The 16,848-nt window shown below is 36.1% G+C and overlaps 1 protein-coding gene across 1 annotated transcript; it reads right to left on the bottom strand.

Moving 5' to 3' along the window:
• Positions 1–264: 264 nt before the first annotated feature.
• On the bottom strand, positions 265–16,130 carry fkbp10b (FKBP prolyl isomerase 10b). The gene is made up of 10 exons (XM_051914219.1): positions 15,851–16,130; positions 15,046–15,191; positions 13,799–13,988; positions 13,146–13,291; positions 8,550–8,739; positions 8,312–8,457; positions 5,773–5,962; positions 5,442–5,584; positions 3,615–3,778; positions 265–1,968 (listed from the first exon to the last, which is right to left on the bottom strand). Exons 1-10 carry the CDS (start codon positions 16,042–16,044, stop codon positions 1,780–1,782), a joined length of 1,698 nt encoding a protein of 565 aa, XP_051770179.1. The 5' UTR covers positions 16,045–16,130; the 3' UTR covers positions 265–1,779.
• Between the last annotated feature and the right edge of the window lie 718 nt (positions 16,131–16,848).

The following is a 16,848-nucleotide window of genomic DNA, read 5'->3' as shown; positions in this document are numbered from 1 at the left end:
TGTTGATTCTGTTACTGTGCTGTTACTTTTGTTTCCTAAAATGTTTTATGATACAGTGTAACTCGCACTACAGTGTTAATTATGGATTGATTGAGGCATTTTCAGATGCATCAGTTGGGGAATAATCATATTCTGACAGCGTGTGAAAATGGACTGTCGCTGTGAGCAATATAGTATCACGGTTTGAGCATCAAACCTCATTTCACCAAATACTATGGTGAAATGACAATGAAAATAATAACGTTGAATATTTTCTACAAATGCTTGGGGAGAATGGGTAACACTTTATTTTTAAGGTGACATAGTTACATGTTACTACATGTACTTACTATAGTAATAACAGTAAATTATGCATAATTACAAGTAACTAAACCTAACCCTAAGTCTATAGTAAGTACAATCTTCTCTGTAACAGTAGTCAGTGTTTGATGCTAAAAATGTTAGATATGAATAGCAGCATGGGAAAACTTCTACTAGATTACTATAAGGTACAACAAGCTTCAGTTGGTTCAAAATGCAGCAGAATCTGAACATGTCAGTCCTATTTTATCATTGTTACATTACATTGGATACTTGTTAGGTTCCAAGTAGACAAAGAATAAGTCTGGAGTAACATGCTGATGAATCAATCCACACTATAAAACCAGGAAAGTGAAATAAGTATATCAGATAGTTTTGATTTTGTGATCATACTATAATCCATAAGCCTCAATCAAGGTCACAAAGTTTGCAATATTAAGTTAATTACAACAACCAAAGTGTTTGAGTTAGAAAACAACACAATGAATGTTTTGGTGAACTGCAATTTCAGTGTTGCCTGCTGGAAGTCTATTGATGTCGACTTGAGTCTTGGTTCCAAGGTTTCTTCATTTATCTACACATCTTAGATAGTTTTTCCTTGCCACAGTCTTTCACATTTCATTAATGCCCAGACTTTTCCCAAAAATGTCATATGACCATTTGAGCACACCCTTTGCCATTCAAGTGTATTTTTCACTTAAATATTTAATATTTGGTGAATGGTGGACACAAACCTATATACAAAAATTCAAGTAGAAACCAATGCAAAGATAAAGCAGAAATGGTACCATATTAAACACCACTACATCCAACAAGTTGTCAAAAACTCAAATGTCTTCTTATATGCTTAAAACATCTACTCAACCCCAAAAATATTTATAGCTGGAAAATCATCCATCACAGAACAGCATTATAATAGGAAGAATGAACAAATACATCATGCATGAAGTACATCTGAAAACCCTTAAAAAAAAAGAAAAGTAAACATGTAAGTGTGCTATTTTAAGATATGTCAGTGCAAGTTGCTTTCAGTTAAAAGAGCTCAAACATGCATTTTAGACTGGGACTAGGTTTAAACCCTGTCTGTGTTTACTATTTACCATACTATTTTTGCACTTACTAGTCCAGTACACACTACTAAGTTCCTATTTAGGTATTCATTCAGCAAAGTATGAATGAATATTATTTTCATTCTAAAAAAAGTAAACTAAAATAGCTTGAATAAACATTTTTGTAAATGTAGTTATGTTTCATTTCAAAATAAAATGTTTGCAAACACTTTAGTTTGAAACTTTTTATTCAATGGCACAAATGCATTTAGAGATCTGACATTTTTCAAAGTATAAAAATATGTAACACTCAAATGTACACTTTTAATACTGGAAAGTTTGTTGGTCCGGTTTTCAGCCTCAGGAGTATGAGTCTGTTGCTTTGTTCTTTGTATGAATGCATGTACATTCACATGTGTTTGTGTATGTTTTACAGTTCTTCATGACGTGCTTTCTCTGCGTCTTCATCCGCTTTTAGTTTTAGTTCATCCAGAGTGATCAGACCATCAGCGTTCCTGTCCTGGTTCTTGAACATGTCTATGATGACGCTGTCTGGATCTTGAGCTGGTTTCAGACGACCTTTCCCTTCTGATACCTGCTGTTTGATGAACTGTGAAAACTGCGGAGAGACATGGTAGGAAAGCGAGGTTTAAATCTAAAAAAATCGCTTTCCTAACAAAGACTGTGACACATTCTAAAACAAGCATTATAAAATGGATAGTTCCAGCCCTTGATTCTGATTGGTTGAGCCGCGTTCGAAGCCGTTGTAAAATTCCCGAAAACATACTGACCGCATTACATAAGTATCACTGCGCATCTAAATGTGTAGGTTGCTGCGTCTGTCTTAGCAACCACTCTTAGCAACGTAAACATATGTTTGTTCTCTATTGATTTTGTTCATCATTGAAGCTTACTGTATTATGTAGAAGAGAATTGTGACAGATATATCGAGTGACCGAGTGTATTACCTGCATTCAGATTTAGCATTTTCCTTCAGGTCAGTCCTATGTTCATAATAAAAAATCCGTTTGAATGTCCGCGATAAACTTGTCTTTTTAACATTTAATTGGTTTTCCCGACCCCTGCTGACACTGACAGCGCTAGTCAAAGCATTTGTCATTTGCGTCTTGTTCCGTGTTCACGACAAGTTTCAATATAAAAGTCTTTGCGACTGAGTGACTCCCTCATAAAGACAATCTTTGCCGCCATCTAATGGCGTAATAAATGTAACTTCTGTTGCTGTTCATGGTCAGGGACTATTTTTTTTTCCAGTGGAAGGAAGCCTATTAATGATTTTACTTCATGAAAGTTGCATTGATACATATTTCTTAGCTTTAATATTTGTATTGTGTGGTAACCTTTTTATAAAAGCAATAAGCCCTGTGAACACAATTTCTGAAAAAATAAAATATTTAATAGGGTACTATTATTGTGAAAAATGTTTTATTTTATTTTTGATTATTTAAAATTATTTAACCAATAAAACGAAATCCATAAATAATTAAAACAGAATGCAGAATTTGGCAAAAATAAAACCGAACTCAGGAAAAAAAATTTAATTTCAAGGGCCCTAAAAATTTTATTTTTGTTATGTTTTTAATAAATTGTAAAATTTTATTAGTTTCATGATTTCAGTTAATTAGACATGCTTTATGATTACTGAAATTTATTACTGCAATTTCAAAAACTGGATACTATGAGATGACATTATTCTGCTCACCCTTCAACCATCGAACACTGAAAGTGTAAAAGCATTAACAAATTACTACAACAGACCATGAATAATCCCAAAAGCTTGATTATTTCTGCAGCAATATTACGGACATTTTAAATATCACTGTAGTAATATATGTCTGTATTATGTAACATAAGCGAGAGCAGACCACACATGTGCAATATAATCAGGAGGAAAAGAATTCAGCGACTCAAAAGAGCTTTTTCCATGTTATAAAATACCATGTCACATTAAAATACCAAGCGTTATGTTATTCTCCTGTGGTCTGAAAAAAGAACAAGAAGGAAATTTTACAGCTCATTCAGTCAAACTGACGGATTATTTTTAGTGCAGCCTTATGATTTGAAATGATTTGTTTCAGTCATTTTGAGTGGAACTTCCCCAAACCGGAATTGCCTCCCATAATCTAAAACGCAGTAGGCTCATTAGGAAAAGGGTAGATAAAACAGATCCCTATGAGAAGAAATAAAACAGAATCTGTGAAAAAATAAAATGGATTTCATAGGGATCTACAAGAATCATAAACTGACCTCCTCTAAAGGGACCTGTTGGTCCTGGTTGATGTCTAGAGCCTCAAAGAGCTGAACTGGACTATCTTCAAGCCAAACGAACAGGTAGCCCTCAGGAACCCCCTTCTGCAGAGACACCAGCTCCAGTTCGAACCGTAGCACTGCACTCCCTGGGACAATACCAGCTAGGAAAACAAGAGAACAGGACAACAATATTTCATTTTGTCATCAGGGATTGAGAAGAATTCATTATTCTTCATTATTCTATGCTATTTGAAGACTCCAAAAAATATAAAATGTCAGCTGCAGCAAATCCACAGTGAAATTCCGTTGCACACACACACACACACAAAATAAACTTTTATTTAAAGTCGGCATGAAATCAAAACTGACAATTGTTGTTGTTGTTTTTTCTTTTTTTTCTTTTAATGGAATATTGCCGTATTTACTATAAATGGTTTAGCCTTCTCCACCCTCAAATCGTAGACCTTTATTTCTAATTCTCATTTCCACTGTCTGCACTTTTCCACTTTCTGCTTTTAATTTTCCACTATCCACAATTTGGGGGAGGGGATCCAGTTTTCCGTTAGATGCATTCAGACTACCACAGCTTCTTTTCCAAATCCTCAGTTCGTCTTCCTCTAAAAGGTTTTAAGAAATCATATTCTCTTCCTGGTAAACGGCTTCCAATATCTTCGGACATTTTACATAGCATGATCTCTGTTCTCAGAGTAGGTTATTTTTCTCCCTATACTGATACTCTCTTGGAAGCAGTTGTCCTCTTACACATATCTACACCAGATGCGACCGTTGACGCAAGCTGTCTACACAAGACGCGATAAAGCGACTTTTGCAAATCCATTTGTCCTTCCTAAGAGAAGTATCGTGAGTGCCTAAATAGAACGAGGCATCAATTTACTGTCGGGGATTTGTCGTGTCACATCCAGTGTAGACAATATCATTGATTATATTTGGTTGTATTGTCTTTTGTCACGTCGCGCTGCTCGCGTCTGTTGTAGACAAGGTGTTAGCATTTCATGGGTTTCTTCGTTGTAAGTTTTTATTTATTCCTTTCTCTTCAAGCTCCTTTTCCCTTTTTCTTAAACATTCTAAAACTGATTAATTGAGCCACGGGCACTTACTCATCATTAACAAAAAGCACACTACTTTCTGTCCTTTTTTTAATGATTAAAAATCTTAAAATGTCAATCTCAGACCTTATATGTAGGCGACTCCACTTTTTCCTCACTCTCCCCATGACTCACTACTGGTTCAGTCAACGCCTCGTTAAAGTATTAAAGATCTGAGACAATTCTCCTCATGTCTACACCTGGCACTCCTTCAGGATAGGTGCAGCTACATCAGCTGCAAATAAAGGACTTTCAGAAGATAGCAAAATAATGCTGGGCAGGTGGTCCTCTTCAGCCTACACAAATTATATTTGCCCTATCTTTATAATGTGCAAGCTCACTTGCAACCGACAGTTTAAGTTTATTATCCTAAATCTCTGGTGATGGTGGGGCGTTCACCCTTCTCAAGTTAAGTTAAACTGTTATGTGTCATCAGCACCATGTTCCTACTATTACAGACGTATGTGGCGTATTGTCATAGCCTGCTCCCGTTTTTACAGCGTCAAGTATTTAACCTTATTTCATACAGATACAATTTAGCTCCGTTGTCACTGAGCCTGTCATCACAGGCAGTCAGTCAACACAGACATTTACAATTTCACAGCACGTGGTGGGTGGCTAATGCTAAAGTGGCATTGTACCTGTTTGCGAGGCTGGTCGGTTAACAGAGACTTACATCCTTTTAGAGTATGACTCAAACACACAAGATAAGACACACCTCCTTTCTCTCCATGTCCAAGGTGTGGCGGCACTATGACTGTCCGTCTCTCTCCTACACACATGTTCCTAAGACCCTCATCCAGGCCATCAATTATTTTACCCCCTCCAAGCAGCACATCCTGTGGGGCCTCATAGTCTCTCCTACAATGATCGAAGACCAACAAATGTGAGCCAAATCACAAAACCATTAGCACATTGTATTTTTATGAATTCACTTAATTTTAAATACATTAATAAATAAATTAATAAAGATAGATAGATAGATAGAACTGTATATGTGAAATGAGAGTTTCAGAGTGAAATCTGATGAAATGATTGGGGAAACTCACGATGTAAAGAGCAATGTGCCGTCCAGCAGTGAGCAGTTGTAGTGGTACTGAATGAAGTCATTCACCTCACTGGTTTCATTACACACCTCAGATTTATGCAGGATCTCCACCTGCACAGGATCTTTGACGTTGTGGAAGTCTATAATGTGGATGTCAAAGACCAATACGGCCGAACCTGGGATGTCCTTACCTGGCCAAAACAAAGCAACACTTACTGCATATTCACATTGTGAATGCAAACGGGAATTACCAGGATCTATCTTCACTCTGTAACTCTCGCCTAGTCAAAGTTAAGCCGGGCTTAGCCTGATCAGTACCTATATGGGAGACCTCCAATCACGCCTACATCTACTAACTGGCTTTATCCCTCTGTCTCCTCTCCACCAATAATGTGGTGTGTGAGATGTGCGTTCTGATCCACTATGGCTGTCGTTGCATCATTGAGGTGGATGCTGTACACTGGTAGTGGTTGAGGAGATTTATTTACTCAAGAGTTCACTCCAAAATTGAATGAAAATTATTTATATACTTATATACTAATATGATTTTGAAACACACACAAAGGTACTAGCACTTCTGTTTTTTCTGTTTTTGTCTTTGTCTGTCATTCGGTCTTCAGACCTTTTCTGTTTCTTCGGCTGTACACATGGTTCTGCTGAAAACACCAGAGTTTTAATCAGTGAGCAAGATCACTGACTGAATTCTGAATCTGCACTCTCATGTATTCTCTCATCATAAACAAAGTGCAGATACGATGTCAGCAACAGATTAATTTTGCATAAATTTAATACCATTTGCAGTCTACACAACTTCTTTAATTATAGTTTTTGTGAGACTGTATAACTCGCGCTAGACTGAAGTCATGGACTGCTTCTTGGACGTTCTTTGCTCGCTTTCTGTATGAAATTTATTTCCAGTTTGAATAACCATTTGTTTTTACTAAAATACTACTAAAATAACCCATGTGAAAAATTGATTTTCTAATGCATAAAAAGCAATTAACTAATTCATAAACAGATCATAGTTTGTTCTGACTGTGTAGACAGAATACGACATGTTGTTTCCCCAAATGTATGTATTCTTTTAATCAACGTTTATAATCAATATTATAATATCAAGAGTAATAATCAACAATAATGATATTTGTCATAATACTACAGCCCTAACCTGAAATGAGTTCCTTTTTTATTTATATAGTTTATGTAAGGTATTTACATTATGCAGTTGTGTGAATGGGTCATTGACGATTAAGGTTTTTAAAAGTGAAATTTTGGCTTTAACGAATGACACTTTTGGTTATACCGAATGACGATATTTTCAAACAATGCTAACAGGCTGATAATTAGCTAGCTAGCTAGCTAGTTAGTTAGCTTGCTAGCTAGTTAGTTAGCTTGCTAGCTAGTTAACCAAAGGACAATCAAACATTTTATATTTATTGTAAGTTTTTAAAATATTACATTTTCAATGTTTTATGGCGGTTATACCGAATGACCTGATGTTTCGGGACATGCGTATGAGCAAGTGAAAACATTATTTAGTTACTTTGCTTCATGACCGTGTGGTCCTCTGCAGGTGTCTAAATGATGTCACATCCTGTCACATGATATTGACAGCATGACTTGATCCAAAATGGTCCCTTTATATTGGTTACTCCAAATGACATCAATGAAATTCATTTTTCCAGACATTCTTTCTCATAGAAGCAACGACTTCTACACATAAATTTAATACCATTTTGCACTATGTTGATATGTGATGTTATAAAATCATGCCAGAATAAAAAATATATATCTTTATTATATTTTAAGATATTTTAATCAGAAATGAAATGGCTGTATTAGCCTTTGGATGGTCAAACCAAATGACCTTTTGACACTTCAAAATCTTTAAAATACCTTTATATGTAGCAAAATATATTTAAAACCTTTTGGATTCAATAAAAGAGATCAAGTTGTACTACCTTACATACTTTGGATGTCATATCTTTGTTTTTATTATTATTATCATTAAGGCCTTTGGACAAAAAAATGATCCTTCACGTCATTGACCCGAATACATTCATGCCACCTTTGAGCAGCATTAATCATTCTATGTACATAAACATAAATGCCATAAATGCCTCTGTTCCACCTTTGCAGTGTAAAGATGGCTTTTGTTGATGTTAATTGATAAAATGTAATTGGTAACAGTAGTATTGATTAATTAATTGATTGATTGATTGATTGAAGTAATCGGTTAAATTTAAGGATTCAACATAAAAGAGTACAGATACATTTATTAAGGTATGTAATTATAAAAATTGCCCTTACAAAGGTAAAAAAAAAAATGCACCTGGAAATCAATTCCAGGACACAAATATTGGCCCTTTATGTAAAAGTACATTTCTAACCCTGGCGTACAACAATCTCTTCACACATTTTTTTTTTTTTTTTAATATTTCACTTTTTAAATTAAAACTACTGAATGCACCTTTAAAGCACACTTTCATTCCACTTTCATTGGCAAACTGGTCCTTTAAAATGCATTAAGATCATCTAACCTGCCCCCTGCTGGCCATACGCAAGGTGAGGCGGCAAGATGATTCTTCTCCTCTCTCCTGTACACACACCCTGCAAGCCTTTATCTATGCCTGCGATCATGTAGCCCAGTCCAATGTATGTGTTGTACGTCTGGTTGTGCTGATAACTGTGATATTAGAGGTAATACATCAGAATCTACATCTACTGTAAACCTAAAATAACAACAAGCAAGCAAATAAAAAATGTCAAGAAATAAACCTGGAGTCAAACGTGATGCCGTTGAGGAAGGAGGCATTGTAGTGGTAGCGGATGTAGTCGCCCGCAACAGACTTGCGTGCACATGGTTCAGGCGTTTCTTTGACCTCCACAATGATGTCATCTTTAGGGTTGTGGAGGTCTTCCAGGAGAATGTGATACACAACTGAGGCGTGAGGAGGGATGTCTGTGCCTGGGGAAAAGAGAGACGCAAGAAGGATGAAATAAAGGGAAACAAAGAATGAAAAGTCAGAAAGAGACGTTGTTTAACCCTCATGTTGTGTTTTTGGTCAATTTGACCAACACTCGATTTTTAAACTGCTTGAACACTGTTTAAAGGGGTGGTTGATTATGATTTCACTTTTTTAACTTTAGTTAGTGTGTAATGTTGCTGTTTGGGCATAAACAACATCTGCAAAGTTAGGATGCTCAAAGTTCAATGCAAACTGAGATATTTTCTTTTAAAGAAATTGCTTTTTAAGGACTACAACAAATGGCTGGTAGGGACTACAACAAGCTTCTTCCCGGGTTAGTGACATCTCTAACCTTAAATTTGCATAAACCCCGCCCCCGAGAACACGCAACAAAGGGGTGAGGCCATGTTATTGCAATACAGTATGTGACACAAATGCACTAAAATTAGTGGTGCAACGGATCACAAAACTCATGGTTCGGATCATATCACGGTTATTAAGCCATGGATCGGATCATTTTTCGGATCAGCACAAAAAAAATAAAAAAAATTGGGGGGTGGGGGGTAACTTTGCATTTATTACTTAGCCCACTTTAACTACTCCGATACCACAGCAGAAACTACTAGCCTGAACTAATACATTATTAAAGGCAAGTGAACAGACTATAAAAAGAACAAATACTGTACACTAATTACAATCATAGATAAATACAACATAAAGTTACAAATAAAGTATAAGGTCTAACTGTAGTATTAATTTTCATGTACAGAAATGTAATAATTAAATGTAAAATGACACTGTTCACTGTATAAATTTAATATAGATTAATCTTTGTTAAAGCTGTGTTATGTTGTTTTACATGACAGACAACAGCAGGTATTTATAGGTTGCTGTCACTTTAAGAGTAAGACCCCATGCACGCACACATCCGATAGATATACATCCGAATTCTCACCTCGTTCAATTAAGACATAACCGAATGTGTTTACGAGAATACTTGCCGAGAGGGGTATTTTGACTGACATGATGCGTTTATGTGTCCATCAAAGTGCATTGAGGATGCGAAAGAGAAATCAATTTGGAGTTCGCGAGCGATCTGAAACACGCCTGTCTCTCTCTCTGTGTGCGCGCGAGCCTTGTATGTATGTATGTATGTGCGTCTGTGTGCACCGATAACAGCGTGGCGTGCGATACCGAATTAAATCCTCTTTTGCCTCTTCTAGCGCTGGAATGGTTTTAAATCTATTTAATGTGTAAACTAGCAAGACAAAACACGTGCAAATGATAACCTTTCACTCTATTGTGGTTAAACTTGCAATTGATCCGCGAATCACATGCGTCCCGAACCGTGGGGCTTGGTCCGTACGGATCATGGATCAACAACGTTCCGTTTAACCACAAACTAACATATCATAAAAGCAAGATGACAACATAAGTTGTAACCGTAATTAAACTAAACTATACCGGTTCTATCTTCATGGATCTTACAACAGTTCCCACATGAGCAATTTATAGATTATCATGACAGAATATGCTAATCAATTACTTTAAGGTAGTTAACTCCACATCACTACATAAATTCATCAACTAACCATTCAGAAACGTCCTGTTGCATTCTACATGTTGTCACTTCTTGAGTCTCTCCATCATTGTCTGACTCCAGTTTGAACATAAAAGGCTGAACAGTTTTTGACATTTTCAGTGAGTCTATGTGAGGTAATTGGAGCTGCTAACATGAGCCGTTTCTCAATATGCGTACTTTTCTGGTCTTGTGTTCTTGTGGACTTGTGAAACGTTATCAGTCGCTGTCCAAGTACTGTTCCAATTCAAAGTTCGCATCTAGCCAAGTACAGTTCAAATCCCCGGATGTGTTCTTGATCCGCCCCTTTTATCGAGGATGCATCGAGAGGTGACTTGTGCGGACTTGAGACAGCCAGGTATCCCAGAATGCATCTCGCACTAACCAGCAAGCGTCAATAGTAAAGGAGAAAACCAGCATAATTTAAACATATTACTGTTATTATGTCATGATATGTAGTTTTAAGAGTTTTTCAGGCGAGAATGTGCTGGTTTAAAGCTCAAATTTGTGGTTTATTGATAAAGAGAGCGCCTTTCTGAAAATTTAATCTGACGTTGTCGGAGTTGTGAGATCCAGGCGATCACCGGACGCTCAGCGCTCATGTGCCCAGCAGAGTACAGCCTTAACTCGGCTAATCCTTCTGACGTTTGCCGCTGGCTCCGTTTTGGCTGAGGGCAACGTGACGTTTCATAACTTTATATATGGCTATTTAACTTTTGTATCCTACTAAAGCGCTGATTTTGTACGCTTGACTGAATTGTTTGCTTTATTTCTTATTGTGTATTCTTATACCTTTTATAATGGCTATTATTGTTCATTACAACTGACATTTAACAAAAAGAGACAGGGTTGTGTTTTATGTTATATTTCATTTCATTACAGTGAAGATAATCAGAGTATGCACAAATAGTATTACATTTAATATTTTTTAAATATATACGAAAAGAGGCAGGGTTGTTTAATATTTCGTTTTGTTAAATATATGCAATGCAGACATTGCAGATAATCAATCACTCGTTGCCTGAAGCTATTAATATGTTTTTGTTTGTTTTTTAAATAAAACGAAAAGAGGCAGAGTGGTATTTTATAACAAATTTCGTTTTATTGTTGGCTAAAATATACATACAGCGATAACCGGAGAAGCCAGAGCGAGCTGAGTGACGTTATCAAGTACACTGCTGTTCCATTTGCAGAATCACCGGACTTGCGTTCTCCCGTTCACGGGATTTCGTTCTCCTGAGTAGAACTTCCCAAGTCCTAACTACCAAGGACACAAGTCCGAATTTTGCGAACTTGGTTTTGAGAAACGCCTATGAGCTCTTTAAACTCCGCCCTCTTCTTGGGAGCAGCAGCTCATTTGCATTTAAAGGGACACACACAAATTTAACATGCTATAAAAAATTATCTGTGGGGTATTTTGAGCTAAATCTTCACATACACACTCTGGGGACATCAAAGACTTATTTTACACCTTGTAAAAGTGGCATTATATGACCCCTTTAAACTATTTCTTCTTGGAATTTTTTTTCTCAGATGTGTTTTGAGCTTTTTTTGTTACATCTATGGTGCTGTGGTTTCCATGCAATTCACCAAAAATCAACACTTTGAAAAACAGCAGTGTCAGATAAAAAAAAAAACAAAAAAAAAACTAAAAACTTTATTGCAGCTTGCCAAAGACTAAAATGTGAAATAAATGAGAAATTTAAAACTCAAAGTTTACTCGAAACTCATCTATTTGAGTTTCACTGTGAAATGAAGTTTTTGACTGTTGTTTTGATTTTAATTACTAGTCTGTTGGAGCACTGAAAATAAGTGTGTGAAACCCATTTTACCCTCACAAGGGTTTGAGAACCAGACAAAAAAAGCCAGAGGCTATTTATACAAGTACAAATATTGATACTATTTACATTAAGTACAAATAATGTTAGATACTATTTATACTTAGCCTATTTGATGTTATTTGCACCTCAGTGCGCAAATAGTCACTACAAGTAGTCAATCAAGGAAATGTTTTAATTTTGTGTCTGCAGCTAATTTTGAACATAAAAAATATGTGGGTCAAATCGACCCCTAACACAAAGGGTGTAACTATTTTTTTTTTAACACAGAAGGAGTTCATAATCATAATTTATGCATATGCATTCTAGGCACATGTCTTTGATCACAGGTCACAGTTTTTACTTTGCTCTTTTATTTTTAGAAAAAAAGTTCAACATCCGACTACGATACTCCTCTAGTTTTGTAAAGGTTGGAATAAAAAAATTAACTTTTTTTTTTTTTTTTTTTTTCATTTAATAGACATATACTTTCCAATTCTGTTAGTGTTACAGAGGAAAAACTGGCCATCATACACTAAACAACTGAGAATCAGACACTACTAGACTTTCAAGTCATTCCAAACACAACAAATGAATGAAAAGTGAAAACAAAATGTGTTCTAAATCACTTCAAAATATGATTTGATATCCTCTGACTGGATGGAATCATAGTCTGAAATCTTGTAGTGTATTTGTTATTGTCCAGTCAATGTTATTCATCTGGTTGATAACTGAATGAGAACCCAAGGTTTACGAATGTGCAGTGTGAAATCTGGAAACCCAATTACCCGAAAATTAACCGTTAGTTAATAACTAACCTAAGGCATGAACAGTGTGAAACATGGAGCAAGATAACCCAGAATTACATCGACACTGGGTTGACAATTTCAAGTGTGTAAAGTCCAACATTAAAGAATGGAACCATTTCCAAGATTTTAATTAAAATCTATGAGTGATAAAGAATGGGATGTTCTTTATATATACACATGCAAATGGTTTGCTTGCTTACCATATCCTTTTTCTCCAAATGCCAGAAATGGAGGGATGACGAAGTGTCGTATTTCTCCCACACACATCCCCAGTAACCCTTCATCCAAGCCTTTTATGAGCAAACCTTCTCCAACCACAGAATCCTGCGTCTGGGAACGCTTGTAGCTGCAAGATGCTCATATAAGATTAGTCAACATACATCTATGCAACAGTTCACAGTAGGTACATCTGATATATGACGTGTGTCCATACTTTAATATTAATTTTTTAAATGTTAAAATACATTCTCTTATGCAAGTTTAATGTACAAAGACAACTACTGCTAAGCCATATGTAAGATGATTTACAAGTGTAAACCCTGTGGCTCTGTCCAGCTAACAAAAAAATATGTTCTAAGAACGTTTTGCTAACGTTCCAATTAAGTTATAAAATTGTTATTTCTGAATGTTCATTATTTTTTAAATGTTTTAAAAACGTTTTTTCTTGGTTATGCAAACATTTAGGGAACAATTTACATAAAGGGAATGTTACTTCTGAATGTTCTCTAAACATTCTGAAACAAGTAGTAACATTTAAAAAGTGTGAAGAGTGTGAGTTTGGGACAGGAAACCTGTTTGAAAACAATCATTATTTTCTGCAGTTCCATCAACTGGGACAGAAAGTAGCACTAACCTGGAGTCAAACACGGTGCCATCCAGCAATGTCCCATTAAAGTGAAAACGCACAAAGTCAGTCCTCATGACTGAGCGCTTGCAGTCTTTAGGTGTACTGATGACTTTGGTCTGAACCTGGTCTGCTCTGTTAAAGACGTCTAGTAGAACCAGATCAAACACTAATGTTGCGTCTGGCGGCACTGTACCACCTAAAACAGTACAGAAGGAATACATATTACAGTGATCGCAAATGCTAATGGTTCATAAATTTCTTATAGGACAAGCTTTCTTAAACGGTGGTTTGCGAACCTCTGGGGGTTTGTGAGAGAACTGTAGGAGATTTGTGAGTAGTTAAAAACTAATAATTATATCCAATGTAAAATTACAATAAATAAATGGGGCTGCATGAGATTTGTGATAATGTTTAGGGCAATAATCAAATCAAAGGCTGCAATTTAATTAAAAAATAACTATAGTCTGATGTGCTGCATGTTTCAAAACGAAATGTGCTTTTGTGAGCAGCTTCTCTGTTCACTGTAAATGCAGCAAACTCTCTACATGTGCTGTGAGTTTAATATGCATTTGGAAATACAATGTATGCTAGATTCACTTTTATACATTCGCATAATTTCCAACATTTTTTGTGGGCAGTTTACAACATTTTAGTAGTATTCCACCTAAATAAAAGGAATGTTTAAAGCTTGAGGCTTTGAACATTTGAAAGTGAAGAATTTGAAACATAGTGTAACATACAATTATTATTATAATGATCAAATATTCAACTTTTTTTTCTTTTACAGTACAATTGTAATTTATAACAGTAATATATTTCTGTATTCATTTCTTAATTGGAGTTAAAACATAATAATATTAAGAATAATAACAGTTATGACATTTGATTGGGTTCCTAAAACACCAGTGTGAATGTAATGTAAACTGAGAAACTATCACAGCTAAAAAAAGAGGTTTCAATCCATCAGCTACAAAGACCAAATAAAACAATAAAAGAATAACTGTTTTATCTATTTATTAAGACCATTAACTGACAACAGAGAACTGTGAACATACAAATGTGTCACTAAATTATTAAAATATTAACTTAAAATCTCAGGGGGTACTTCAACCAAATGTCATTTATTTTAATAAGCATTTCACAAAATGAAGATAGAAGTTGAAAGACAGGAGTTCTCTCGTCATTTGTTCAAATAGTTTTATGAACTAGTATGTACATGTTATCAATGTAAAAGGTGTTTTTGGCTATATTACCTGCTGCTTGGCTACTGTAGGCCAGGTGGGGTGGCACAGTGATCCTCCGGCGCTCATTCACACACATACCCAGAATGCCCTTGTCCACGCCAGCAAACTGCCACTTATGGCCCACCTGTCCAAGGAATGCAGCCCCCCTTTCATAGCTGCAGTTCAAACAGAAAATTACCTTACTTTATATGTATTCTCAATTCTCATACAGCACATAAACACACACACATTTAGCTTTGCAAATCACGAAATACCAATCAAGGGCATTTTACACACGTCAAACCAATTTTATTTAAATACAATGTACTTCTACACCATTTCAAAGCAGCTTAAAGGAAAATATTGCTGCAATGTATATCATGTATTAAATCCTGGAATTCCTAATTGCGTAGTTGTATTTAAGCTTAAAAAATGCACGAGGCTGAGGAGGCCCAAAACCAAGTTTTTGTCCACGTATGGTACACCATGATGACCAAAAAAGTTGTATGAATGAAGCTTACCATTGTCTGAGACACAGTCATCATAATATGCAATCTTACTATTGTTTTTTGCTAAATAGACTTGAGTAAAACATCTTGAACAAACCTAGTATTTGCATCATACTACAAAAGATACTTAAATGAATATTATACAAGTAGCCCGTTTTTTTTTTTTTTACCATTTTACAAAAAAAAGCATATTCCAACGGTGCATGTCCTGAAAATCAAAGTACACTGAAAACCAAACCCAATGGTATCGCTTTAGTTAATGACAGAAGCAAAACATTCTGTGCAAGATGCAAAGAATGAACATCACTCAGGCTGGATCACCTCACCTAGAGTCAAACCGTTTTCCGTCAGTAAAAGTGCCGTTATAGTGATAACGCACGAAATCTCCTGATTTCACTTCTCTGACGCATCGCTTGGGAATGAAGTATCGATCAACTGCAATATCGTCGATCGGCCCGGGGTTACAGTCAACATAGAACCACGTCGCCAGCAATAAACTCAAAATAATCCTCTGTAGCATTTTAAGGAAAGAGTAGACTGTGAGTGAGGCTTGTGAGGGCTCGACAGTGAGTTGTGGGCTCTTGTAGGAGGAGTTCGAATGTGTAAACGTGGAAGATCTCAAGCTGGGATGTTGCCTGCGGGCACCTTTTTTTTCCTTTTCGCAACAAATGAAAGCCCAGGTTCTGTGTTATTTTATAGGAGGCATCAATTGTTTACTGTAATTATTTTTTATGTTATTAATAAAAATGTCGGGCAAATGACGCATGTTAAAGGAAAAATATTTAATGAGATCATATTTCGCGGAAGCGGATGGAGAGGAGAGGAATACTGCCGTTCATTAACCGGAGGAAGACACACTTTAGCAGTTCTGGTCCTATTAGGGATATGATATGAGCCACTATGTATTGTTTTGCATTGTATGTAACCTAGGCTACATTGCTGAATCATGTTTGTTTCATTGAGTAAATCTGATCATTCTGTCAAATAACTTTTTTGAGAACATTGCGATGGATTAATTACTCAAAATCGTTGTTATGTCTGATTCTACAGCAAAATAATAATTCTGAGATTTTCTCAGGACAGTTGCACTGTTGCAGAGCCACCCTAGAAGAGCCAAGGTGGAGCTTGACATCCAGCCCCCACCCCTAACCCTTCCCATAACCCTATGGCTAAACAAAACATTAGGTCCACAGAGGTGGAGCTGGACTAGGTCAAGCTCGACGCATTACGTCCAGAGAGGGATGTCATATGACTCTGCAGTGAGGGCATTTCTAGCCTTTTATAAGAAATGGGGGCACCCCCATGAGTCATCGAATCATTAATT

The sequence above is a fragment of the Ctenopharyngodon idella genome, chromosome 12 (assembly GCF_019924925.1).
Source record: "Ctenopharyngodon idella isolate HZGC_01 chromosome 12, HZGC01, whole genome shotgun sequence".
Classification (NCBI taxonomy): Eukaryota; Metazoa; Chordata; class Actinopteri; order Cypriniformes; family Xenocyprididae; genus Ctenopharyngodon; species Ctenopharyngodon idella.
This window is presented reverse-complemented; position numbering and strand designations above follow the sequence as displayed.

Bases quoted from the DNA above. Each gene is read 5' to 3' on its own strand.
- fkbp10b (XM_051914219.1), bottom strand. From the start codon at position 16,044: ATGCTACAGAGGATTATTTTGAGTTTATTGCTGGCGACGTGGTTCTAT. The intron at 15,192-15,850 runs GTGAGGTGATCC...TTTGAACTGCAG, and splicing joins GGAAAACGGTTTGACTCTAG to CTATGAAAGGGGGGCTGCAT. The intron at 5,963-8,311 runs GTTAGATGATCT...TGTTTTGGCCAG, and splicing joins GTATGGCCAGCAGGGGGCAG to GTAAGGACATCCCAGGTTCG.